Here is a 24,146-nt window from a genome sequence, read left to right as displayed (position 1 = left end):
AAAATGAGAATATGCAGGCAGTTAGACATCCTCAACAACCATGGCTTCGTCTCCAGAAAAGGGAAAGAGCTCAAATGCACATTTCCAGCTGAAAACCGTTACCATCTTGTGAAATGATGGATTTTTTTCCATTTCTGAAACCTTATTGCAAGCTCATGACAAGACAGATGCTTGTAGTCACTAACTAGGGCTAGTTTAACCATAACTGGACGTGCTACAGTTTCAGTAACCATGTAACCAGGTGCTTAGAAATCTATTTTAATGACATTTTCAAGAATAATAATACTCTGCATTACAAAAGAAAGAGGTAAAAGGTACATCTTTTACATTTAAGAAAAAACTTACAGTCAAGACAAAGAATATCTTAAAACCAAAATAAAGCTATGTTATTCCCTGTAGGGAAGCTTCGGGTGTTTGAAATTACTCACTCAATTCACTTTCAGCATTCATAGAAAAAGATGGACAGTCAAGACAGTTATTCTACCATGTCAGCTTTAAATATTCCACTGACTGTCAACAATTAAGCAATAAAATAAAACACAGAGAAAACAGATATACTGAAGCTGCACACACAACCAATAGCAAAAATACATAACAAAATATGCAGAAATTAAGTGTTTTCCATTCATAAATGCAGAATTACTCCCACATTCCACTCTGTCCTGAAATGAGCATTCAACACAGTGACCAAAAAGGAAGATGACTGTCGTCACGCTTCATCAAGCAGGCAGAAGACAAATCTACACATTACTCACAAACTTGGACTAACTCTTAATTCTACAAATTGCTCGCTGTAGAATCATAGTTCATACAGGGAAGCATGTAAAATTAATATTAACAATTAAGTACAAGACAGTGAAAACAGTGATACTAATGAAAGGTCCCACTCTGAAACTACTGCTTTTTGGGCAGCGTGAGTTGGGCAGCAGCCTAATCCCAAGGACGTTAAAAATACCAGAAAGAACTATGCTTAGTAGAATTTGCACAAAAGGCCAAAACCAATCACTTTAAAATGTTTTTCCAAACAGTAGGAGAGTTCATCAGGAAAACAGAACACTATTGCATCCATCGCAACAGTAGGCTTTCAAGCACAGATGTGCTCAACTTAAAAATGACATGCATTACAAGTACAAAATGCTACAAATGATGCTTACTGCAGACCAATAGTCCCCAGACTACTTCATTTCATAATTTCTAAATCAAAGTCATACATACATAAAGGATGGAGCTTGGCTTCTATTTACAAAAGCTTTGACAGGAAAGGGAACATTAAATCATGACTGAATCACTGGCATAAAATTGTATTTCTAAATAATTTAAACCCTCAAAACAGTATTTCTTGCTAAAAATCCTTCATTTCAATGAAATTGTTTGTAAACATTGAAGATGTACATTTATACAATCTACAGTCTCAGCAGGAAATAAATTTCAGGCTTATCATCACTATTGGGTTCCAGCTGCAGGATGGAATCACGTGTATACAACTGGTCGCTGCAGCTGTAGTGCAAAGCAGCGCACGCCCCCTCCGGTATTCCTCGGCCCTCCATGTCCTCCCCAGGGAAGCCATTCAAGTACCTGGCTATGTACGAGCCCGTTGAATGCCTGTTGATAACGTGAGGAGATGCTACAGGCTTGTTCCGAAGGACAACGCCTGCTACGCTGCTTGTATTAGAACATTTTTGCTTGCTGGCAGCCTCCTGCCTCTCCTTGGCGCGGCTGGCTATATTCCGTACCCTGCTCTGGCTTCTGGATGAGAGTTTTCTAACCAACGCCCTTGGACAGTCATCATCGATCTGCTTAGAGTAGAGCGTTTGGTGGCTGTCCTCCTGGTCCAGGGACACCAGCTTCCTCAGCTGTTCTGTCAGAGCATCTGTAGAATGCGGTCTCATATTCTTCATAGCAGCAAGTTTCTTGTCTCTCATGCCTGATGAGATAAAGCTCCTACTTATGTATTGGTACTTACTTTCAAAATTGCAGGAAATATCCTCCGATGTCAGGTCACCGAGACTCTTGGATTTGCAAGGGCTCGTCTGTTTGATGGCTGAAGGAGAAGGGAAAGCCAAAGCATTTTTGAGCACCGGTGAGTGTATGTTGAGCTGGGATCTCTCAGAGGCACACGTTACATTTTTCTGCTTATCTGAATGATGATACAAAAAGCCAACATTTTCACATGCTGGAAAAGGGAGCTGACTCCCTGCAGTCCTGAAGTTATCTGGGCAGCCCAGAGCAGCAGAGCAGAGCTCAACGGTTGTGCCATTCCCAGAGGTCCTCTCACCACCAGGCCCAAGGTCTTGTTGTTGCCTCAGTTTCAAAGGGGAAGCCAGCTGGCTCAGGTCTTCCCTTTTGTACTCACACGCAGTTACTAAGAGTTCTTGAGAGTCCCCATCCACTTCTACAAGACTGCTGCTTTCTGAATTTTCACCAGTGGGAGGGTCAACAAGCATCTCCTCAAAGATGAGGCTATTGGAAGCAAAAGAACTGGCAGACTCAGGGGCTTCCCAGCTCATTCCACATTTTCTTTTGGGATTCGCATTTAGCAAAGAGAGAGGTGAAGGACAAGGACAGCTAGGCAAGTTATTTTCCATGCTGTTCAGCTTTTTCTTGCAAACTAATTCACTGTGGGTCTTGCATTCAGAAGCCGGAGTAAGAGTAGCCTCATGGAGAATTGTGTACACGGAGTAGTCTGCAGTCTCAGGGCTGGAGAACACTGTGGTATTTGGAGTTGAGAATAAAGGGGATTTGAAGGGTTTTGTGGTAGTAAAGTTGTGCTTACAGGGGCTGTTCAGATCCGCAGCAAGCACGTGTGTGTGTGCAGCCACCACACTGAAGGTCTGGCCGCTAGCGCCATGGAGGCTCGAGACCGTGGTAAGATTAGTTTGGTCATCCGTGACATCAAACTGTCTGATCAGAGCTGAGAGGGCGCTATCCATTTCACTCCCATTTGCTAAAGAAACCTCATCGATAAGGCGAGAAATGTCACTGTCGTGCGTGGTTAAAGTGGAGTGCAAATCAGGATCCTCAGAGCAAATGGTAGAAGAAATATCTGTTAAAGAAAGAGGTGCTGCAGTGCTTTTCTTGATGTCATATTTGCGATTTTCCACATCTACTTTTGGAGAAAGAGAAGTCCCCGCGAGAGTTTCCTCCTCCTCTTTAAGCCCTTTAATGTCATCTCCTGTTTTATTGTCTGCATGGGTTTTGTCATTTGTTTTTTCTGTGGAAACTTCAAAATCAGAGCCCTGCACTGGAGGGACAGTTTCATCGGAGACATTATTTTCCTGATAGCCTGTGAGGTGATTTGTTTCAGCTACATCACTTGCTAAAACTACGTTTTCAGGTTGCTCCTGCAGAGGTGGTTCTAGAGAGTCAGTTGTATTCTCCTTCTGGTCATCTTTGTTAAACTGAGATGCTAAATTTGAAGCATTTGCTGTTTTCTCAGAACACATGAAAACAGATTCTTTGGAGTTTGTTTCCTTCTTATTTGTATTGTCACCACTGTTGGCTAAATTAAATAAGAAACATATTAGTTGCATACAATATTGTGTTCCGTTTATCACAACTATTTTGTCCGTAGACAGACAAATGGAGAACGCAAAATTAGGTACAGTTGTGACAGAACTTAATTATGGGGTTGTGCAGGTTTAGTACAAATTATCTGTGTGATATGAATAAATGGAAAAAATACAACTGCAGGCACTTCATTGAAACTTCCTTTGAATGTCTATTACATCAAGCGCGTGATGTAATATTGGTTGCAAATAATGATGAGGTACCATATCATAGCTTGCACACGGTATTACCTTCAGCTGTGTTCCTATTCAGATTTGTACTATAAAGAAGCATGGCAATAAAGACAGAACAAAACAGCTCTGTTAAAAAACATAATACTTCAAAACAAGAGGCATGCTTAAAAGAGCTGAGTAAAAAAGCATCGAGTAGATGGACTCCAGATTGTATTTTACACATAGTTATTGTAAAATGCTACAATTTAAAGATTTAATTTTTGATCTACAAGAGTACTGCATTCATGAGAGCAAGATTTTGAATTTTTTGTTTTCTGCAAAGGTTATTTTGCTGTTAGTGAGTAACTGATCTCCAAAAAATATGGAAGTTCCTTCTAAAAGAATTTTGCATCCTCGTAGCAACTTTAGGAAGAAAATCTAAGAAATTATTACATCTGTGTTGCAAAGAATGGCTGAGTTGTATCATCTTCACAGGCTTATCTAACAGCTTTTTCAATTTAAAATACAGCATTTTGAAATGGACTCCCTTTACTAGGAACATCCTTTGTCCTGTCTACAGTTTCTTCTCAGGATGGCAGAAAATGAATTGTTCTGATTTTGCTTGCTGTTTCTCCTAAGTAACTTATTTTACAGGGCAACGTGCAGGTTATCTGTTCCTTCAAAGCCACTACTATGGGCAAGTAGAACAAAAGTTGTTGAACAGCACATTCTTATCTAGGCGTGGTAGTTCTCCTACTTTATGGTGGCTCCTGTGGTTGGTGGAAGCTGCTGCTCCATAGCTGAAAATAATCAAGCAGCATTTCTGTCACCCACCCCAAGGCCAGGAGTATTATTGCTGAATACTCTCAGGAAAAAAAAGCTATTTTAAGAATGAAATTGTACTGTGAATCAAGAAGACCAAGATCCGCTATGGAAAGCATATGTTAGAAGTTAATCAAATTACATACTTTAGGGCAAGAGGAGAATATCAAGACTGTTGGATACAAAGTTTGACCTACTTTTACTCCCTTTTATATCTCTTTGAAATTTTACATCAGTCTTTACACACACTATTTCCAAAGTCATATGCTGCAAGCTGTTCTTCCTCCTTGAAAACGGGAAGAGAAAAGCCAAGGTGCCAGCAGCTCCGTTTCCATAAGTAAACGGACAGGAGTAAAGCAGACACTGATGAAGCGTTAACTGAAGGGTGGTTCTTAAATTACAAAAAGAGTTATGGCAAGTGTCCTAAGAGCACTTGTCAAAATTATTGTAATTCATTTGCCTAATTTGGAGAGTAGAAAGCTTTCTAGGGGCTCACTTATCAAAGAGCTTAAGGAGCTGCAGTCTTCAGCATATGTAATTTTGCCCAGTAACTATTAATTGAGTTGAATAAAACTACTGGCACGGGGACCGCAGAATAAAGCCTTTTAACAGACTACTTCAACTTATTACATCAGAAGTAATTTTGAGAGCATCTTACCAGATGTGTTTTCTTTTTCTTTGGCATCTTGGGTGGTTTCATCTTCTGGGCATGTCAGTCCTACAAGAAGATATTTGTCCACAGGCATAGAAGCAGGGCGTGCTTGCAAACTCCGGCTTGTACGTCTTACAACTCCTTCTTTGTCTTTCAAGTCTATTGGTTCAGATGCACTGTCTTTAATTTCAGTAGCTTCCAGAAAACCCATCTTACTTTTCTTTCTACCTTTTGCTGGTGCACTGGCTGTGCGCCGGAGAATTCGATCACCGATAGATCGCTTCCGTACATAGTGCCCGCTGGTTTCAGCAGAATTGTGTTTAGGGTTCTTGTTAAACAACCCTCTGAGTCCTATCAGTTGCTTATTCTGAAAGGACAAGAATAAACAGTTGCGAGTGAGTTCAGACTGTTATGTAATGAGCACCGTGAAAAGGGCTGCTTTCCGAGTATTTATGAATGATGAAGACAAAGTTAAAAATGCAGCAAAGCCAAAATTCACACCAAGCAGTTCACATCTACTCTTGACCAAAGAACTATCAGCACAGGTCTCCATGAATTCATGCATGTCTGTTTTCCTCCTCATTAGGATGGCAGCCTGCCACAATTACAACAGAGGTTTGCTCAAAGACTCCTAATCAGAGATGACAAGACTGCAAGAAGTGTACCGCAGCGACAGGCTACACAGTAACGCAGCGTTTTACGCATGGGCTTCACCAAAGCAATATTCAAATGTTTCAGTGTCTGAATGAGGAATGATATAAAAGCTTGGTAGTTGCAGATCATGCGATTCGGAACCATCCGAGAAATCTGCGCTCAGCAAGTGCAAAGTGCATGCTAAGGGAGTCTACCTTTGTGGCTCCTAGAAAGTGCAATATTGTGTAACTGGGATTGAGGATTAAAGGACTCCACTGAAAGGCAAAAAAATGCAAATACATTTGGCTAATGTTTTCAAGACTGTCATAATACAAGCAAATAAGGTAACAGTATATCCATCAGCTGTAAATATAACCCCTCTACAGCCAATAATTTAGAAATATTTATTAGTCTAAAGTCAGTCTCTCAGAAACTTGACCGTATATCCTCACTTATAAGGATACAAACGTGCCTTCAGCCTTTGCTTACGCATCAGAAACAATAATATAGCCCATCATTAAGGTAAGCATTAGAGGAATAGATTGATATGGAGATTGAAACTCAACTGGTCTTTTATTTTCCTCCTCTCTTTTATCATCACTTGGCTTCCCTATGAGGCTACTCTTCACTATTTTTCTTGACTGTTCTTTGAAGAGCACATGAGCCAAGAGCAATGGCCAAACAGGCTCCCCCACAGACCATCCCAAACCTGTATGACTTCACATGTATACCCTGATGAGTACAGACCCAGTTATATATTGCAGATGCATTCCAACCTGCTTACTACTGTTTTTTCTTTTTACACTGATTTACGAGTACTTAAGTCTAACTTGAATACTAAAACCTCATCTTTGTGCAGGGCACATGTACGAGTTGGGCATGGTCAGTGCCATTCCATCCACTGCCCTTCCCTGGCAGAAGGAACTCACAGAGGCAAGAGCAGATGAGTACATTGAAACACTGGTCCCTGATATAAGGATGCCAAGGCTAAGACAGACATCTAAGTGGTTTACAGGTCCATCATTAGATCAGTCAGTGACCTAATGGGATCAGTGAGGATAAAGGTAGTGGAGTTAAGTGAGGATTCTGGACTATTCGAAGTCTCAGTCCCTAGGTCTTGTCTATGTTATTTTCTGTCTCCTTCCACTAAGCCTCCCTTGCGCTCCACTGAGCTTTCTTTGATAATCTTGCAGATAAGCAAAATGCACACACTAGAATCTAAGAGATTTAAAACTTAAATTAGCTGCTAAAAATAGCAGTGTATGTAGATAGCTATTCAGATATGAGTATAAATGAAGACATCAGAGGTTGAGGGCAACAGAGGATCAGATATTGTGCTTTTTTTCATTGCTGTAGGATCTGAATAACTTGTTTAAACTTTACACTGATCAGTGCGAGAACACGCAAGGTACAGCTAATCCAATGTCAAAATGCCATGACCCTAAACTGTAAGAATACTATTAAAACCACACAAATCCTGTGAGGTTCTGCAGTACCTTTAAATCCATTTTTATCACAAGAATTAAACCAAAAGAGAGTCAGAAAAGATGTAAATTTCCAGATAGACCTACCTTTCCATAGATCTCATTAATGGTTATATGAACAAATATGGATGCTTCTGTCAGTCCTTCTAAATACACATGACGATAACCTAGGAAAACAAAAGCATTGCACCACAAAGAATCAACAGCTTGCACTTTATGCACAACTGGCAATAACTGTCTATAAAAGAGATACATATACAGCAAATCACTTAGGCCTTGAGTAAAACTCATCTATTTTCTCACAGGTTTTCCAAGCCCCTCAGCACAAATTGCCTCACAGTTATAAATAAAACACCAGCAGCAACTTCCAAAAGCAGACATCCAAACTCCTTCAAGTATTGGTGAATACACACTCTGAGATACCAGAACTCCCCAAGCTCATACACAAAATCTCAGAGATATAAGCACATATCGTAGGCTGATAACCTCATCTTTAAGTTCAAAGGGGTTTGTTCTTCAGTTAAGAGATCCCTTAAGTCAAGGAAAACAAGTGGGACTGACCAGGCACAAGACTGCTAAAGGCCAGAGTTCTTTGTCCAACAAAGTCTCGCCCAATAGGGTCGTGGTCCCAAACAAGAAATCGCACCAAAGCTATTTCGGGCATGTGGATGGTAAAAGTGAGTGTCTCCTCCCAAACAGGATTAAACCCTGTAAAACAGAACAGAAATTTGGGGAAACAAGTCCACAGAAAGTGTGAGCTTCAATTTTCATGATGCATAGCAAGATGCATGAGAAACAAGACATATAAGAAACAATATCAAATGCACAAATGAATATTCATTACTTATTGCTTATCTAGATGCTCTCAATCTCCATTAGTTATAAGTGAGAGATCTGCCTCTTGGACTGCTTTAAAAAAAAAAATGGTGCTGGGTGGGTAGCTGGCAGGGATTCCAAGGTAAGTGGAACTACTCCCCTTCCCATGAAGGCTGAGGTGGCAATGAAGCTGCCAAGACATGACTTGTTTTCCTTTCATTTAAAGTTATACAGGTAATTTATATAAATAAAAAAAAAAATGGAATTTCTCCATAAAGGAGTTTTAAGAACAATCCAAGAGAAAGTTATTGTATTGAACGCTTCTTTTCCTTCACCTCTTGCTTGTCTGTGGCCCCATCTAGGAAGCAGAATTAATTTGTTAAAATACAATCATTTGATTTCATCAGATAAGAAGCTTTGCAATTTATAAAGTAAAACCAGATACTGAATCATTTATAATTACTCAATATTTTACTCTAAGAACATGAAGTCAGCTAGATTATCTTACCATTGTCGTCAACCACCCGGGTTTGATCTTTACAGCAGTCAACAGGTAACCCAATAATTTCCACCTCGACAAAGGGATCTATTATCTGTTTTTTAAAAACAAAGTATTTTAAAAGCAAGCCAATGATACAAGTGAAAGTCAATTTTTAAAGCAAGTCATGCAGAATTAATTTAAATTCATATGAGAATTCAAAACCACATGGATCTTCAAGCAGCACAACCATGGTCAATGGCTTCATGAAGTGCAAGCTGATGTATCGTTTGTAGTCTCAAGAGCTATGGCCAGACCTGACTAATTTTCAAAAAAAGTGAAGTCGCTCTTAAAATACCAAACAAATTAGTTCTTAAATATCATGTACAATACAGACTCTGTGGGAAAACGTAGTATTTATCTTGACAACCTCTGAAGTTTACAAGCGTATTTAATTAAGGAGGAAGCTTCTTTGAGTCATACACTGCCATGTCGCCCTCGGACCTGTCACCGAAGTATTTGTTGGCATCAGAGCATCTTACCTCTCCTCTGTCTCCTAACATTGAGTCAGGAGGCTTAGGGAGCTGCTGTCCACTGATGATTTTCAGAATAAGCTGCTTTTTAGGACTGGCAGGAAGCGGATCAGCAGAGTAGGGGTTGAATGTGCCTAAAAGGGGCAAAGAATGAGAAGTGAAAAGAAAAAGATATACAGAATAAATATCATCCCCCAAAACTCAGTCACAAGGAAGTAACTTGGAGAGTACAGAGCAGCTGTTAATGAATTTTAAAATTCCATTCCATTTTGTTATAACCTTTACCAAGCTGAGCAGCCCTTGTTTACATGATTACAAGACAGAAAGGACCCCTCTAATAATAGGAGTTTGCAACATTAAGACTCCTTGGGGAAAAAAAACCCACTTTATTCTCTAAAGTAGTACCTTAGAAAAAAAAAAACACCAATAGTTATAGCCCAGATCAGCACTGCGATCATATTTCTTGAACAGCTGTTAATGAGATGTTAATGAGAACAACCAGCTAGGGTTGAGTAAGCTGCTTCCTGCAGCCACAGTACCTGCAAGTACCCGAACTCCCTCTGCTATCTCTCCAGTACCTTTCAAGCAACATCACTACTTCTTATGGCTACATTGGGAAAACTATTTAGAGATATAGGGGGACAATCAGATTCCAAGTCCTCAAATTACGGAAGGATTATCACTGCATAACACTGAAAACCACTGGCTCCTGTTCTAACAGCACTTTGAGGGCCAAATCCATTCCTTTTAAATGGAAACAAAACTCCACTCACTTGCTTGAGAGCTGGACCAAGACCTGGACACCTGGTCCCGGGCCACTGCATTCCTTGTCCTTATTGCTTGCAGTTGGCTATCCTAGACCACCCTTTTCTTTTTTTAAAAATATATTAAGATGGAGCCCTCAAAATATATCTATAATAACAGCAAGAGATTGTATGCTGGTACTTACACAGTCTGAGAGTTCAACACCATTTTTTTGTTCTCAAGTAAAAGAAGCTTATAAATTTATGGAGTCTAGAGATTCTATGCATGTTCTAGTATTTCTTTCTTGTGCCTTGGTAACTTCACCATGAAGACATTTCCTGAAAGACTTGACACTTACAGTGATAAACGTATGGAAGGACATTACCTTTGCACATCTGCTGAGGTTTGAGGACATAACCGCAGTTGCCGTTTACCCTGAATTTTGCATCATTTAATTGCATCACACGTCCCTCAGATTGATAGTTTAGTGCCACTGTTGAAAGAGAAGACTCATGTATAAGATATTTACGTAGCACCACACACAAGAATTGGGAAGTAAATTATCCACACAACACCTACCTAACTGGCAACCAACATTCCAGTACGGTAAAGGATTGAAATTGCTGGAGTCAATCCGATAGGCTGATGGATAGACCCTTGTAAGCTGCTTCTGGTTGTAAAGCATAAACTGTTCTGCCTTCTGCTGCACTGCCTGGTGGGCTCTCGTTTCACTGAACGATAGCACGTTCCCTGTTGATCCTGTGTGTTTCGTTAAATAGACAAGAGTCAGAAACCAATCCCAGGAAGCGAGACCTCAGTTGTACTGGAATTCATCAAGAGAAACATCAGATTTCAGATCATCAGAGAAACATCAGAAACATCAAAGACAGTGCCTTTTGTCACATGCAAATCATATACATTGCGTAACTGAAGGGCACCAGCTTCTCCTCCCAGGAGGGTCTTCTGTTCTGCCCCCAAGTTTGCAGACTTACAAGGAAAGCCAAGCAAGAGCTTATGCTAATTGCTAGGGCCTTTTCTCCTGAAGAACCCTAGACATGATTGCTATGAAGAATCTATAGAGAAACTTGCTAATGGTAGCATGATCAGGACTATCTTACTGAAGAGCTTACAGCTGGGGAAAGATGGGGCCAGCAGGGCTCTATTTTGCTCTTGCCCCTGTAACACATTAATAGCTGCACTCGGTTTTCTCTCACAGAGGTTTCCGCAAACTCATCCCTTCTCTAAACAATCCAAGGAATCTTCTCCAATTCTTAAGTCTTCCCTGTGAGCATTTTAGCCCCTTAGACATCCCCCTTTGATCACCTCTGTCCTCTGGGGAAAAAGACTGACCAGAAGAGCTTCCTAGGCAAGAGTGCCCAACTCTGAAGGAGCAGTTAGACCCACTCAGCTGTACCACCTCTCCATGCCCATCTCTTCAGCTCAGATCAGGAAAGCACAAGATCTAGAGGAAAAGCAGCTGCAGTACCACTCTGATGAGTGGTCCCTCCCTTCCTGAGGGCCACGAGCCATCAGATGGGTTCAGCGGCACCACCTAAAAACATCTGGACCTCTGGAAAAAGCTGAGCTGCCTCAGCTCAGAACAATAAGACTAAAACACTACAAGACTATGTTCTTATAGGATTTCTTGAACTGTTTCTCCACACTGCTTCATCCTCTCTAATTTCTCCCATTAAATTCTATTAAACTAGGAATTAATTGTATAGCATTTCAGAATTTCACACATGGTTTGGTCACATACATTGGTGACCTTTCCCACAAATCCCTCTGCAACTTTCTCGATTTCTATTTTGCCTCTAATTGGTTTAGTGAAACAACTGCATATTTTCTGAACAGGTAGCACATCTACTGATCAACAGATAACTATCTATTTCAAATCTATCACGTTGGTAAATGCTACTTAAAATTGATAATGTTAAAAGATGATAAATTCCATAAAACAAGGAAACCAGGAAAGGGTTCTACTGAAAAAGCTTTGAAATTGCTACTAACACATGAATGCCAGAAGAAACCAAGGGAAAGGATATTTCCTAGAGAAGGAAAGGGTGGTGTTTTACTCTTTCTACACATTTAAGTAAATGGGACACGTACCAAACTACTCTGCTTTTCAAACGTCTTTGAAAAAGAAGGGAAACCTTAAGAACTCAGTTATACTTTCTATTCAAACATAAAAGTGAAAAAGACACATTCAGGCCTCAAGACAGCAGTCTTACCATCATCTACTATATCCTGGGCTGCCACAGAGTTCGTGTACACCACGAGGTCAGACAGAGCTCGGCACAGCTTCACCGTTTTCCTTCGACGAGCCAGCCTGCTGAGTTATATTTAACACATAAAACAGGGATTTTTCAATATTTAAAGTACATTTCCATCCCCCTTTCTGTACTTTTCACCAAGGAAATAAACAACTGAGCAGGGCATATGGCAAACCTCCCTAGCGAGGGCTCCGAGATGACTGTTCCCCTTGTAGCTCTACAGTCACGCAACACAAACAAAATTTTTCATTTACAACATAATGAAACGCCTGCACCATGGCTCTTCTCAACAAAATCAAGACAGACAGTTCTCAGCTGTCTGAAAACAGAATGTTTCAGTGACAACAAATGCATTCTCAATGGCATTTTTTTGATTGCTTTTTCTTGACATTCTCAGATGCAATAAAGTTGGCTGGGCTGTGGCGTACCCTTATTTAGCCTAGGCAGGGTTTTTTGAGCGCTATTTACAGCATTCAAAATGTAGATTGGCATTTTTCCATTAGAAGAATATTATTGTCATATTTCTTTTCAGTTCAAGGGTAATTGATATTTGCAACCTATAAAAACCTACACAATCAAAATATTGAGCTACAGAAGTCACAGCAAAATATACTCCAACAGCAATGTCATAAATGACCTGCTCTTAAAAACAGACTTCCCTGAGGCAATGCCATATACACAGTGATATAGTGACGTGCCTCTAGCTTTAACTGAGCTGTAAAACCGTGGCGTTTCATAGCTCACCTGTGGAGCTGCCCTGTTTCCTTTCCAGAGGAGTTTTGCTGGTTGTCTTCATCATCTGATGTACTATGGTATTTGGACGCTGCCTTCACAGCTTTCTGTTGGGAAAGAATCAAAGAGAGCTGTGTCAGTTTATGGGGTGGTTCTATAAATTCACACTATTTGAACTAGCAGAGGGTGGGTGGGTGAGCTGCAGCAGGTTTACAGCACACTAAGTGTCCTACAGGGGGTTCCCTGGGTGGTATGTCAAGCGTTTCCATTCACGTGGAGAAGGAAAGCCAACACGAAGCATCTGTGCCCTGATCACACTTCATCTGACTCCAAGGATCCAAGCCTGCAGCAATGGAGCAGGTTCATCTGCTGGTTAGCAGACAAATCCAAGCCTCAAGAGAATTATTTCTGCACACTGGCCAGGCCACTGTGTGTTCTGCAGTCTCCCTCCTCTAACCCCTCCTGGTGTGAGAGGATAACACTGCTCTGCTGTCTCCAGTACTCTGGCGCTGCTGAAATTCTGAGATTGTATACTATTTAAACAGTAACACACAGTAGGATTGACACATACAATGCATTTCTTACACCTACCTATTTGTGTGTATCCCTCCAGCTCAAATTCATTTGTAAAGCTGAGAATTCGTTTAACAAATTCATTTGTAAAGTTGAGAACAGTCTGGGCAAAATTTTCAAACATCCCCTTTCTGCTGCCTTTCAAGAAGGACATAGAAGCATCCAAGTTGTTCCAAATTATTACAGTATACAGTAAAGCAAATAGTTATGATAAAAAGATTAATATCTCAAAGGCACCTTTTTTCATAAGCACCTGCTATTTAACAGTTTCCAATTTCAACAACATTACATCATTTGTAACAAGATATAACGAAGCTAGGACTTGTAGCTTCAAGTGAGAGTGTCTTTAATTCCCTTCTCAAGAGGTAATTAACAATGTAACTGAGAACTCCTTATCCTTTAGCTCACATGGCTAATTGAGCACAGATTTCTTTCCTCCCACTGTGCACCAATAATGCGCGTTGTTTAGACTGCTGTGTTTAGTGCTGAAATAAAGTTGACTATATTGGAAATCATTCGCATGGGTCGGTTTTGGAATCTGAAGGCCTGGATATTTCCTGCAGTTAACTTGCAGAAATTGGTTGCCTTCACACCTTTATTCCTCCACTGCCAGTTCTTAGAGAGTTTATACATGAATACAGAAGGCACTAGAGCTGGCTATAAACATCACAAATCAATATCCCTGTGCAGATAACTCTGTACCTGCAAAAACACCAATAGTAACCATCCTTTCCAAGCATCTCTTTAGCTAGAAAGGCGTACGGGAGAAGCTACCAGACATCCCTGCTGCCTCTCAGTGTACAATGCAATCAATAGTTAAAAAGAAAAAGAAAAAAAATCTATATATACGCTGTCTTTTTTCTCTGTCATCAGAGATGACAGAAATGGGCTTTCCAGCCTCCTATATCCATTAGGATAACTAGCTGAAGTAATTAAATTATTGACATACTTCCCAGCCCTTAGTGTAACCAGTAGTTTTAGTGGCTGACTTTTGTCTGTGACACCTCATTCCACGGAATTTGTTTTCCTGTCCATGGGCACAGGTTACAACATCAAGTGTCCACTACCATGCAGAACAGGTACTTGCAGACTGAATAATGTGCACTCAGCTAAAGCTGCTGAAAGAAATACAACCGCTTCAAACTGACGTAAGCTTATAATCGAAGGGCAAAAATGATTCTTGGTATTGTCTGCCTAGAGAACTTCTGATGACTCCTAGCTGGCTTCAGGGCAGAGAGGCTGGTGGATGATGAAGTTCTATGAAGTATTTCATAATTCCTGTTTTCCTTCTCAGATTATCAGTTACAGACTCCAGCTTTCACCATGGGTAGAACTGAAAAGGAATACGGGTGTCTAGCAGGACAGAGAAGGAGGAAGCCACTGGTGGCACAGTGACTCGGCTGCGGACCTTCTCTTCCATGACGAGCCTATCTGCTAATTTACTTACTTGGTATCTGCTCATTGACTCTGGGAGGAAGGAAGCTCTCTGTTGAATAAGCTCATGCTGATGCTATCTGTTCAATAAATCCAAGCTTTGAGGCATCGTGGGAGTGTGGGAATAGGGGAGGAGGAAGACAGGAACACATTTGTCAGGATATGAGAGTGGGAGGAAACACAGGAGCACTGGCCCTTTTGGTGGCTGCTGTCTGTCCAGCTGTAAAATGAAACCTCACACCCATTTGAATTGTATTTGCTCTTGCTTGGTTCAACAGAGCAGCCACAGCGAAGACCCAGCGAAGCAGACCATTTGACCTAGCAGCTCCACAAACACATAAATACTCTATGCAAAAACCATGAAGAGATCAGAGAAGAACACACATTTAACAACGCCCAGAGCCAGCGCTAAATCACAGCAGTCCCTTAGAGCAAGTGCAAAGACATTAACAGCCCACTCTGCGCGGCATCACTCAGGGCGTGAAACAGTCAAACTGGACCTCAACTGGAACAAGCATTGTCAGCTGGGTGGACAGAGGTCTGAAACCAAGAATATGCCAAGGCATTTGTCTACAACACTGCTCAGCTGCTGCAAGCTCAATCAGAAAAAAGCAAACTCACATCACTAGTAAAAATAGTCTTCTTGGTGAGGGAAGATTTTTTTTCTTCAAGCTTGCATGACCCTCTTTAAAGGGACCTCTGTACTGCTGGCAGAACAAGTATATCAAGCAGAAACAGAGTCTTTTCTCACTACCCCCATACACGCTGTGCTCGTCTCAAGCAACAAAACACACCCCAGGTCTCTGTCAGACCTTCAGCAGCAAACTGAGTCTCTAATTGTACTTACTTTGTGTTTACCAAAGTTGCCCATTAATGATCGGCTATGAGACTTTTTTCCACCTTCTTTTGTGTCCAGGTTCTGTGCAGAGAAAACGCAATTAGAAGTGTAACTAGATACCTTCAGAAGTATCTTCAAAAGAGTCTGCTACAGCCTCTAAAAGACAGAGTTTTAACCTAATGTAAGTTCTTGTATGTCACCCTGATTCACTATTAGAAAAGCACAGTGATTGCAAGAGAGAATGAAAGTGAATTAAAGTCTAAAGGCAACATACTGATCTGTGAACACAAATTGAAATCCAAAGCTTCATTATAGGACTTTTCCCTGATGTCTATACATTTGATAGCTTATCGATCCTCTAACGTAAAGAAAAATATCAACATTAACACTGAAGACAACAACAAACCACAAGAAAAAAAAAAAAACAGTCCAGCAAAACCAGGCATGCAACAGCAAAACACAACATTTGAAAGAATACTTGAAAATAGTCATAACGGAAAAGTCTGTGGAGGGAGGAATCTCCCAACAGATAAACACGAACTTTTCATAGGCAGCCTGAAGGCCAAGTTTCACATTTATAGCCATGCCCCTAGACATCAGTTTGATAATTCCTGCCAGCATCTTATTTTTTAATGTTAAAAAACCACTTCCCTTCTGAAGAGCAAACCAAAGACCTAAAGGTTTTGAAGAAATTTCCCCCAGCACTTCAGCAAGTCCTGTGAATTCCAATTATTCCCTGTTCAGGGCTGAGTTGGAATTCACTTCTGGCTGTCATAACAATAAGGGCACTGGATGATTTCTTCAGGTCCAAGAAAGTCAATAACCTCTGTATCTATGTTCAAAGACTTTTTTCCTAGCTAAGGCTAGGAATCTCTGTAAAACGTAGAAGGAAGCCTTAGCAGATAAAGTCCTTTTCTTCTTCAGTTAAGGCTGAGAGCTAACAGTTTCAACAGTAAATCCAAACTAGTATCAAGCTGGTATTTACTAAATTAATCACTTACAAGGAATAAACCAGATTAGAACACATTCGAACACCATACTCTTCACATTTGAACATTGAAATTCTCTCCGTAGATGTTTCCTGAAATAGTTCTAGGTTTCATTTTGGGTAAACAAAACCTCAGGCATTTTTCATAAGTTATCAGCTTTCTCATCTGAAAAATGTGTGATACACATCGCATTGCAATATTCAACAAAGCATGAGAAAGAGAAAAACCCACTTACCTGCTTCAGGTTAACATTTAAACCCTCATGAGTTGCCTTTAGCAAGGCTCTCACAGTGAAGCTGTCAGGATCTTCTTTGTCCCTGATCTGGGATTCTTTTACCAGAGATTCCAGTTTTTTTCTTATAAAAGATTCCACCTGGTGCTCAGTTGCACCATTACTCTGAAAGACATTAAGAAATCCAGATTATTATGTCCATCACTTCTGGGACGGCTCAAGGGAGCATTACATGCTTCAGGTCACACAGCGCTCCCAACATTTCCTTTTTCTGTGCAATTTTTTCATATCTAGGTCTCCTTTCATAAATTTCATCTAGAAATTGTGTGGCAATTCCATCATGCCGTTCCTTGGAGTATTACATATTTGTATCTGAAAAAAAGTCTAGCATGCTTACCATGCTGGCACCAATTTTAAAGTCTAGCGTCCCTAAACTACATACATCTGTTATTTACATAATTTAAACAATAAAGTACATGAAAAACACCGTTCTGTACCTAAATGTGGAATTATAAACTTCTGTATCTTAAGGAACTGACTAGAAATCAAAGATAAAAAGCACTTATTTGCTAACAATCATAAGTAGGATTATGGAGTATGAGAGTAAGGAAGGTAGGATGTAACAGTTTGGGGAACCGTGTATAAGCACATACATAGCAGGACTTTAATTTGCAGTCATCTTCAATTTCATCAGCGCTATCCTCGTCTGAAACTTCTCCTTCCTCAGCATCTGCTCCAAGACTGTGTGGTAACTTTTTACCCTAAAACGAGGAAAAAATATTTACAAAAAATGCACACGTGATCAGTGTTATATAACACAAAGACCAAAATAGCCCATTGCTCATCTATTCCTTATATAATTTGTGGAATTCATTTTCAGAGTGTCTCATGCAAACTGGCTCCAGATTATTACAGGTGACCATTTAAGTATTTTTGGAAGAGTTTGTTAGTGAAAGCTATAAACTGGAGAGGGGCAGATTTAGACTAGACATAAGGAGGAATTTCTTCACTATGAGAGTGGGGAGGCTCTGGAATAGGTTGCCCAGAGCAGTGGTGGCTGCCCCATCCCTGGAGGGGTTCAAGGCCAGGTTGGATGGGGCTTGGAGCCCCTGATCCAGTGGGAGGTGCCCCTACTTGTGGCAGGGGGTTGGAACTGGGTGATCTTTAAGATCCCTTCCAACCCAAACTATTCAATGATTCAATGATCTTTGCAAGCTCTTTCAAAAAAAGTGTATCATCTCCCACCTCGAAGGCAAGCCAGACAGTGCCCAGAAGATTTGCTTGGGTTGACTCCCAGGTATTTCAGGCTTACCCATAGCAAGCAGACTGCTCTGTTCTTAAAATAAAACTCAAAATATCAGAAGCTGAGGTTTTGTTACAGGCACATCATCAGAACAGAAAATGCAGACAGAAAAGAACTCACTGCAAGCAGCCATCAACACGAAGGAAGCAGCAAAACCTATTTTAGTATCTCATTCTTATGCACCTACAATGAAGTTCAACCACAGAACTTTAGAAATGTTGGCTATGGGACTTGTGAAGGTGTCTGGTCCCATTTGCCACTGATGGAGGATCATGACCAGCTGTAGAAGAGCTTTACTTTGTCAAATCTTGCAAACTTTCAAGAGTGGAGACTCTCCCACACTTCCCACCCTGCACTACCCACAGCTGAAAAAGCTTTTCCTGCCATCCAATCTGCGCCTCTCCCAAGCTGTAACTTACAGCCATTGCCCCTTGCTTCAACGTCTCCTACTTAATAAATCACCTATTAAACTTTTGTTTTACTACTTTGTCTTCCTCACTGACGGTAGAAATGTTGGCAGTCTACCTGTTTCAGTGACAGAGGTAGATAAGAATTGCACTCAGATTTCTGTAGAAATGAGGAGCATTGATTTACAGAGAGCATTTTGAAGTGAAAAATGCTGCCCTGCTAACGAGTGGGTCAAATTCTCTTCACGCTGGCACCTTTATAATGGCTTAAATCCATGAGTACTATTAGAACTATTCTTTATGTACGCTAGCACGATGAAAGTTATGTCATTACTAGAAAATGTTTGGGGAATGAATCAATGGTGTGTTTTGAAGGAAAATGCAGAAAACAGAGCAAAAATAATAGCAAAAAGATGAGAAACTGGTTTCTAAATAAGAAGCTAATTCTGAAACATGATTTTACCCTCCCCAACAAGGCTGCTTACATTGAGCAGGAGATAGGAGACAGAGCTTTGTGAAGAGATACTGTGGTACTTGAAATAGTATTCCTCAGTCTGAAAACACAAGCTCAGCCCCACACCAACCTGTTCCTGCTCACAGGGTTTCACACTGTTAGCTGAAGACTCAAACTAAAGTTACAAACTCAAACATGCTAGGAAGACCAGCTCCAAAGGTCGAGTAAGAACAGCACAGCACCAAACCTCTCTTGACTTTTGTGCACTCACAGTGTTTCAAGCCAGGTCTGCTGGTTTTGTCTCATGACTAATGTTATATACTAGTTCGTTTGGCTCCCTAAAACACCAGCACTCCCTGCTTGCACAGTTCATTAAGCAGAAGTTGCACAAAAAACCTGATTCAGTGAAATTCAAAATCGTACTTGAGCACTTAAAGGTTTTCTAATCCAGGGTCAGCGCTGTACTACACATTTAAAGATGCTCAAACCAACATCAAACCAAAATTATAAAACCTTGTAGCCAGCTTGATACAGAGGATAGAGGGGGAAAAACAGTACCTCAGGAGCTCACAGCACAGTAACTGCCCCCATGTGTCAAAGTACATTAGACAGTCTAATAAACCACAACTCTATTAATCATCCTCTCAAAGGTTTGCCTTGCATTTCTTCATTATATCCATCGTGGCCTTTGAAACTCCTTTCAGAGCAAATCCCTTTATACTGAGAGGCTCAAACAATTAATCTTGCATACAACACTAATTACAGTGCTCAAGGGCCTCCTTTCTCACTGCTCCTTGCAGCTACCTTCTGAAGTGCTCTTCCTTCATAAATACAGCTGACGAACCGTGAAAAGAGCTTCATTTCATGAACTACTGCTTAGAGCAGAGAGAGGGGGGAATGCAAGACAATGCAAGAAATTTTCAGACACTTCTATATAATTCCAAAATACTTTGTCCAAGGAGGGACTGTAGGACAAGATTTAAATACTACAGGGACTTGAACTATACAGAGCAAAATCCACAACTAGCAAGTCAGACAAATTTCAAAAAAAAGATAAAGTAACAGGGTCAGGTAACTGTGTCACAGTTCCTTCGATTCCTAATGATGCATTTTATGCCCTTTTTCTGGTCTCCTGACTCAGTGCCAAGGCTTAAACATAAGCGCCTCCCACTTTAAGACCCTCAGATCAGGTTCCCGAGGAAGGAAAATTTTCTTTCCACTGCTGTTGCTATCACCTCCCTGCTGAAACTCTTACAGAAGTACTCCGGGATGCTCACCATGTGCAAGGTGAGCTCTGTTTCAACACCTCTGAAAAGCTAAGAATTGTAGCTCACTCAGTGCCACTGTACAATTCCACGTGGTATTGCTGAACTGGCTCTCCAAAGCCAAAGAAAATCTATGATGAACATCACACGCTGACTTTAGCTGCATTGTGAACACACTGCCAGTAGCAAGTTACCTTCACTAGGATTTTCCCTTTCAATTCTTGAGGGCTGGGAAGCTGTCTGGAATCTCCCGTGGTTACAGATGACAAGTCAAGTTTGTCACCAAATATATCCTTCAAGTACTGAGCGATCTTCTTTTGCTGTTGAATACTGCAATGGTTTTCAATAGACAGGATCACTGGAAACCTAAAAAGAAAACCCCAAGCCATTGTCATCACTGTTTTCAGAGAGAAGGACAGCACAGCTTACCACAAAAACTGGCTTAAGCCGTTCGCTTTCGCACTATCAGTGCTCTGGAAACAAACTCAGTCTGGAAGGTTGGACTCTGCACGTGAATTCTCAAATCCCTGCTCTCCCAGTATACTCTCCCAGGCTCAAGGAATTTGCAGCTTAAGTTTCCTCAGCTAAAGTCATGGTTTCTGTATATAAGAGCCTGTTTCTTCCACCAAAGTAACCCGTTGTTTTCTAAACTCTTAGCAGCCTCAGAATCCTACAACAAGCTACCCCATATGTTAACTACACACCAAATGAAACACCTCCTTCAGTTTTGAGATCACCACCTTCTATTTCTAATCAATAACACCAAACTTTTGGGCTCAGTTTTTTCGTTTGGAGGGGTGTGTGTTTGTTTTTCACATGTCCATTGATGAGTCTCCTTTTTTAAGGGAAGAAAGTATTCTCCCTATATTCTCTTTAAACTAGTCAAAATTCTACATGCTTATTCATGATTTGAGACTGTTGTGTATATCTGTACATACCATCAAACTCCATTATTATCATAATAAACTGCTATTTGCTTAGGGAAGCTGTGGCTGCCCCATCCCTGGAGGTGTTCAAGGCCAGGTTGGATGGGGCTTGGAGCCCCTGATCCAGTGGGAGGTGTCCCTGCCCATGGCAGGGGTGGGACTGGATGATCTTTAAGGTCCCTTCCAGCCCAAACCATTCTATGAATCTATGATTCCCTGACATCTCAGTGTTTCCTCATACTATGTATAAGACAGCTTTTCAATTCCCCTACTGAAATACAGAACTTATCTAACATAGAGTGTATTATGATACTAATTTTAAGGATAATTTCCCTGTGAATACAATTGGGAAGCTCTGTTCAAACAAAGGGCCAAAATAACCTGTAAACTTTCAACAGTTTCAGACTGTTTAAAATATTACAACGCATGAAAGTTTTCTCTACTTTAGGCTGAACTTTCTAACTTGATTGATGGGAAGAGTTCATGTATTTAAACAATAAATACAACACAGGCAATAAACAGGGGAACAGAATCAACCTCATAATTCCTCCATGTGTTTAAAGGAATATATCTACTTCTCAAACAGAAAACAGACAAACGCAGCTTCAAAACTGACTCAACACTTACTCATTTTTGATGAAAGCATATTTATTGACAGTTTCTGCCACATCACGGAACAGTATTTTAGAAGTGAGGGTATAGCCATGGTGCACAACCGGCTCTCCATCCGGACCATCCCAACAATCCACTATGAAGACAAAACAGCTATTATACGTTTCTGCAGATCTTGCTTGCCAGCAGAACTCATGTACATTACTCAGCCACGCAGGAGTCACCAAGTCTCATCCAGTCTATTATGACCTACCAATGGAGTTAAGACTAACGAGACAGTCTTTTCTTACATCAAATGAGAAATCTGAAACCTAGAACTATTTTCACCCCTTACGTTAAACTGAATTTCTATCTTTGTATATAAAATTACAAAGGTGCAATAAGTCAAATAACATTTAGAGCTGTCTCAAGACAAACTGTTTAAAATGGTCTAGTCTTTTCCCACTCCCAATTAAACTTGCAGTTTTGTAATAGACTATAGTAAGAGTAGCATCATATCCACCACATGTAGAATGCACAAGGATAGTAATACTTTTCCTAATGAATTGCTGATTTACACCTAACTTGCCAATACTGTTGCCTGCCTCAAGAAGTTAAAAACTTCAGACAGAAAGGTACAGAGCTGTACAGTACCTACAGCAGTTTTTGGGGTTAAGCAGACGATGCTACCCTGCATTACAGTGAACTTTCCTACAGGAAGCAAAGTACAGTGATCGATCACCCCGTTTTCTCAGGTTTACATTCCCCAATTAATTCTTAATGAATAATTTTTTTTCCAGAGAGGAGTTTTGTAATAGTAGTTATTCCCAATAGAAAAAGTCCTGTTCAGACTGCTAGAAAATAGGACATAATCACTGAAGTTAATCAGTCAGCAAAGCATTAATGTTTCGAGTTTGCCTCTAACTTTGAGCTTCAAAATATCCATCGAACTTATCACAACCAGCAAGTTACACGAAAAATCTACCTTCAATACATCGGCAACCGTCTTGCAGCACCCGCGCGTACATCTCCGCTCTGGACTGGGACAGCAGCTGGTCTCCGGTGAGGTATGTATTGTGAGAAGAAGCAATAAAGTAGTTACAGAGGGGTTGATCCATATCCTGATGCACTTCGCAATGCAGTGGATTAAATATATCACAAGCAGGACTGCGCATGAAGTTGGTGAAACCTTTGAACAAAGAGAAACAGTTTTTCCAAAGATGCACCATATCCTGCCAAGCAAATGATTTGCACCCTAACATTTTCTTCTGTTAATACTTGTCAGTGTTAACTCGCGTCTCAAACCACTGAATCAATCACATAGCAAGGATTAATCTTCCTAAACCCCATGTTTCCAGCATATTAACTGCTGTCTGTGGCTTGCCTGGTTCTTTGCAAACAGAAGAGCCTGCACAGACTCAGTCCACTGCTGGCGCACACACACAAGTATTTCTTTTTGAAGCCTATTGAAGTTCTGACTCCTTCAAGGAGAACACATTACCAGGATCAAACCCTTGTCCCCAGACAATTTTCAAACAGCTTTGAACTAGAGAAGGAAATATAATCTCGAAAGACACATTCAGGACTGCCAAACAAAAAGAACCAACAAGCATTTGCAAAACATGACATTGAGCTAAGCCTCTTCAGAAATTAATTAGCAACTAAAAGTAAAAAAATAAAGCAGGATTCTAAGAGAAACATATGAATAATAAACAGTAGCTATAAGAGAAGATCTAAAAACCCCACAGATCAACCCAGCCACCACCCAATTTATTTTTGTTGATGTTTCATTCAGACCCTCAAATGGGTAGATGACAAAACCACACAAGTAAAAATCCTCTGGTATCCCCTACCCCTTCTAGATTCTCATTAAAACATCAGTGTGACAGAGACACTGGGACAAATAGGCAGCATCAGTCTGCATTTCTTGGGATGCTAAATTGTGCCTTGGAGGGCGAGTGACCCACTTAGAGGAATAGAGCTGGGTAGGTGGAAGGGAGGGAACCTCAGCCTCATGTTCAGCAAGATGCAAAGGATTGAGATATGTATTATGTTTCCTACAATGTACCCTTGTGATGGCAACAGGTAAGAGCTACTCTGTTCTGCTCCATCACAAGTCTCGTAAATGAGAGCAGGTAGGGGAAATCCCTCAAACCCTGGGCAGGAATGATATAAGATATGATGCCTGCAAAAGGACATCATCCTCAGTGAAGAAACTGTGTAGACAAGGTAGCACTGCCCAAAGGGC

The 24,146-nt window shown here is 40.7% G+C and overlaps 1 protein-coding gene across 7 annotated transcripts in view; it reads right to left on the bottom strand.

Moving 5' to 3' along the window:
* Positions 1–252: 252 nt before the first annotated feature.
* Positions 253–24,146, bottom strand: part of PLCH1 (phospholipase C eta 1) — a 62,255-nt gene continuing 38,361 nt past the window's right edge. For 4 of the 7 annotated variants that reach the window (XM_069865184.1, XM_069865186.1, XM_069865187.1 and 1 more), the window contains exons 7-22: positions 22,884–23,087; positions 21,935–22,055; positions 20,576–20,747; positions 17,606–17,713; positions 16,956–17,117; positions 15,741–15,812; positions 12,899–12,993; positions 12,113–12,213; positions 10,461–10,640; positions 10,267–10,374; positions 9,147–9,271; positions 8,635–8,719; positions 7,872–8,018; positions 7,398–7,477; positions 5,200–5,560; positions 253–3,499 (exon numbers count right to left, since the gene is read on the bottom strand). In XM_069865184.1, coding sequence (XP_069721285.1) covers positions 1,404–3,499; positions 5,200–5,560; positions 7,398–7,477; positions 7,872–8,018; positions 8,635–8,719; positions 9,147–9,271; positions 10,267–10,374; positions 10,461–10,640; positions 12,113–12,213; positions 12,899–12,993; positions 15,741–15,812; positions 16,956–17,117; positions 17,606–17,713; positions 20,576–20,747; positions 21,935–22,055; positions 22,884–23,087 — 4,217 coding nt within the window. In that variant the 3' untranslated portion in view covers positions 253–1,403. Of the gene's footprint in view, positions 3,500–3,797; positions 3,827–5,199; positions 5,561–7,397; positions 7,478–7,871; positions 8,019–8,634; positions 8,720–9,146; positions 9,272–10,266; positions 10,375–10,460; positions 10,641–12,112; positions 12,214–12,898; positions 12,994–15,740; positions 15,813–16,955; positions 17,118–17,605; positions 17,714–20,575; positions 20,748–21,934; positions 22,056–22,883; positions 23,088–24,146 lie in introns of all 7 variants that reach the window. The other 3 variants (XM_069865185.1, XM_069865183.1, XM_069865188.1) reach the window with 2 other exon arrangements.

This window comes from Phaenicophaeus curvirostris, chromosome 10, assembly GCF_032191515.1.
Source record: "Phaenicophaeus curvirostris isolate KB17595 chromosome 10, BPBGC_Pcur_1.0, whole genome shotgun sequence".
In the NCBI taxonomy this organism is placed as follows: Eukaryota; Metazoa; Chordata; class Aves; order Cuculiformes; family Cuculidae; genus Phaenicophaeus; species Phaenicophaeus curvirostris.
The sequence above is the reverse complement of the archived record's forward strand: the minus strand, read 5'-3'. Positions and strand labels throughout refer to the sequence as shown.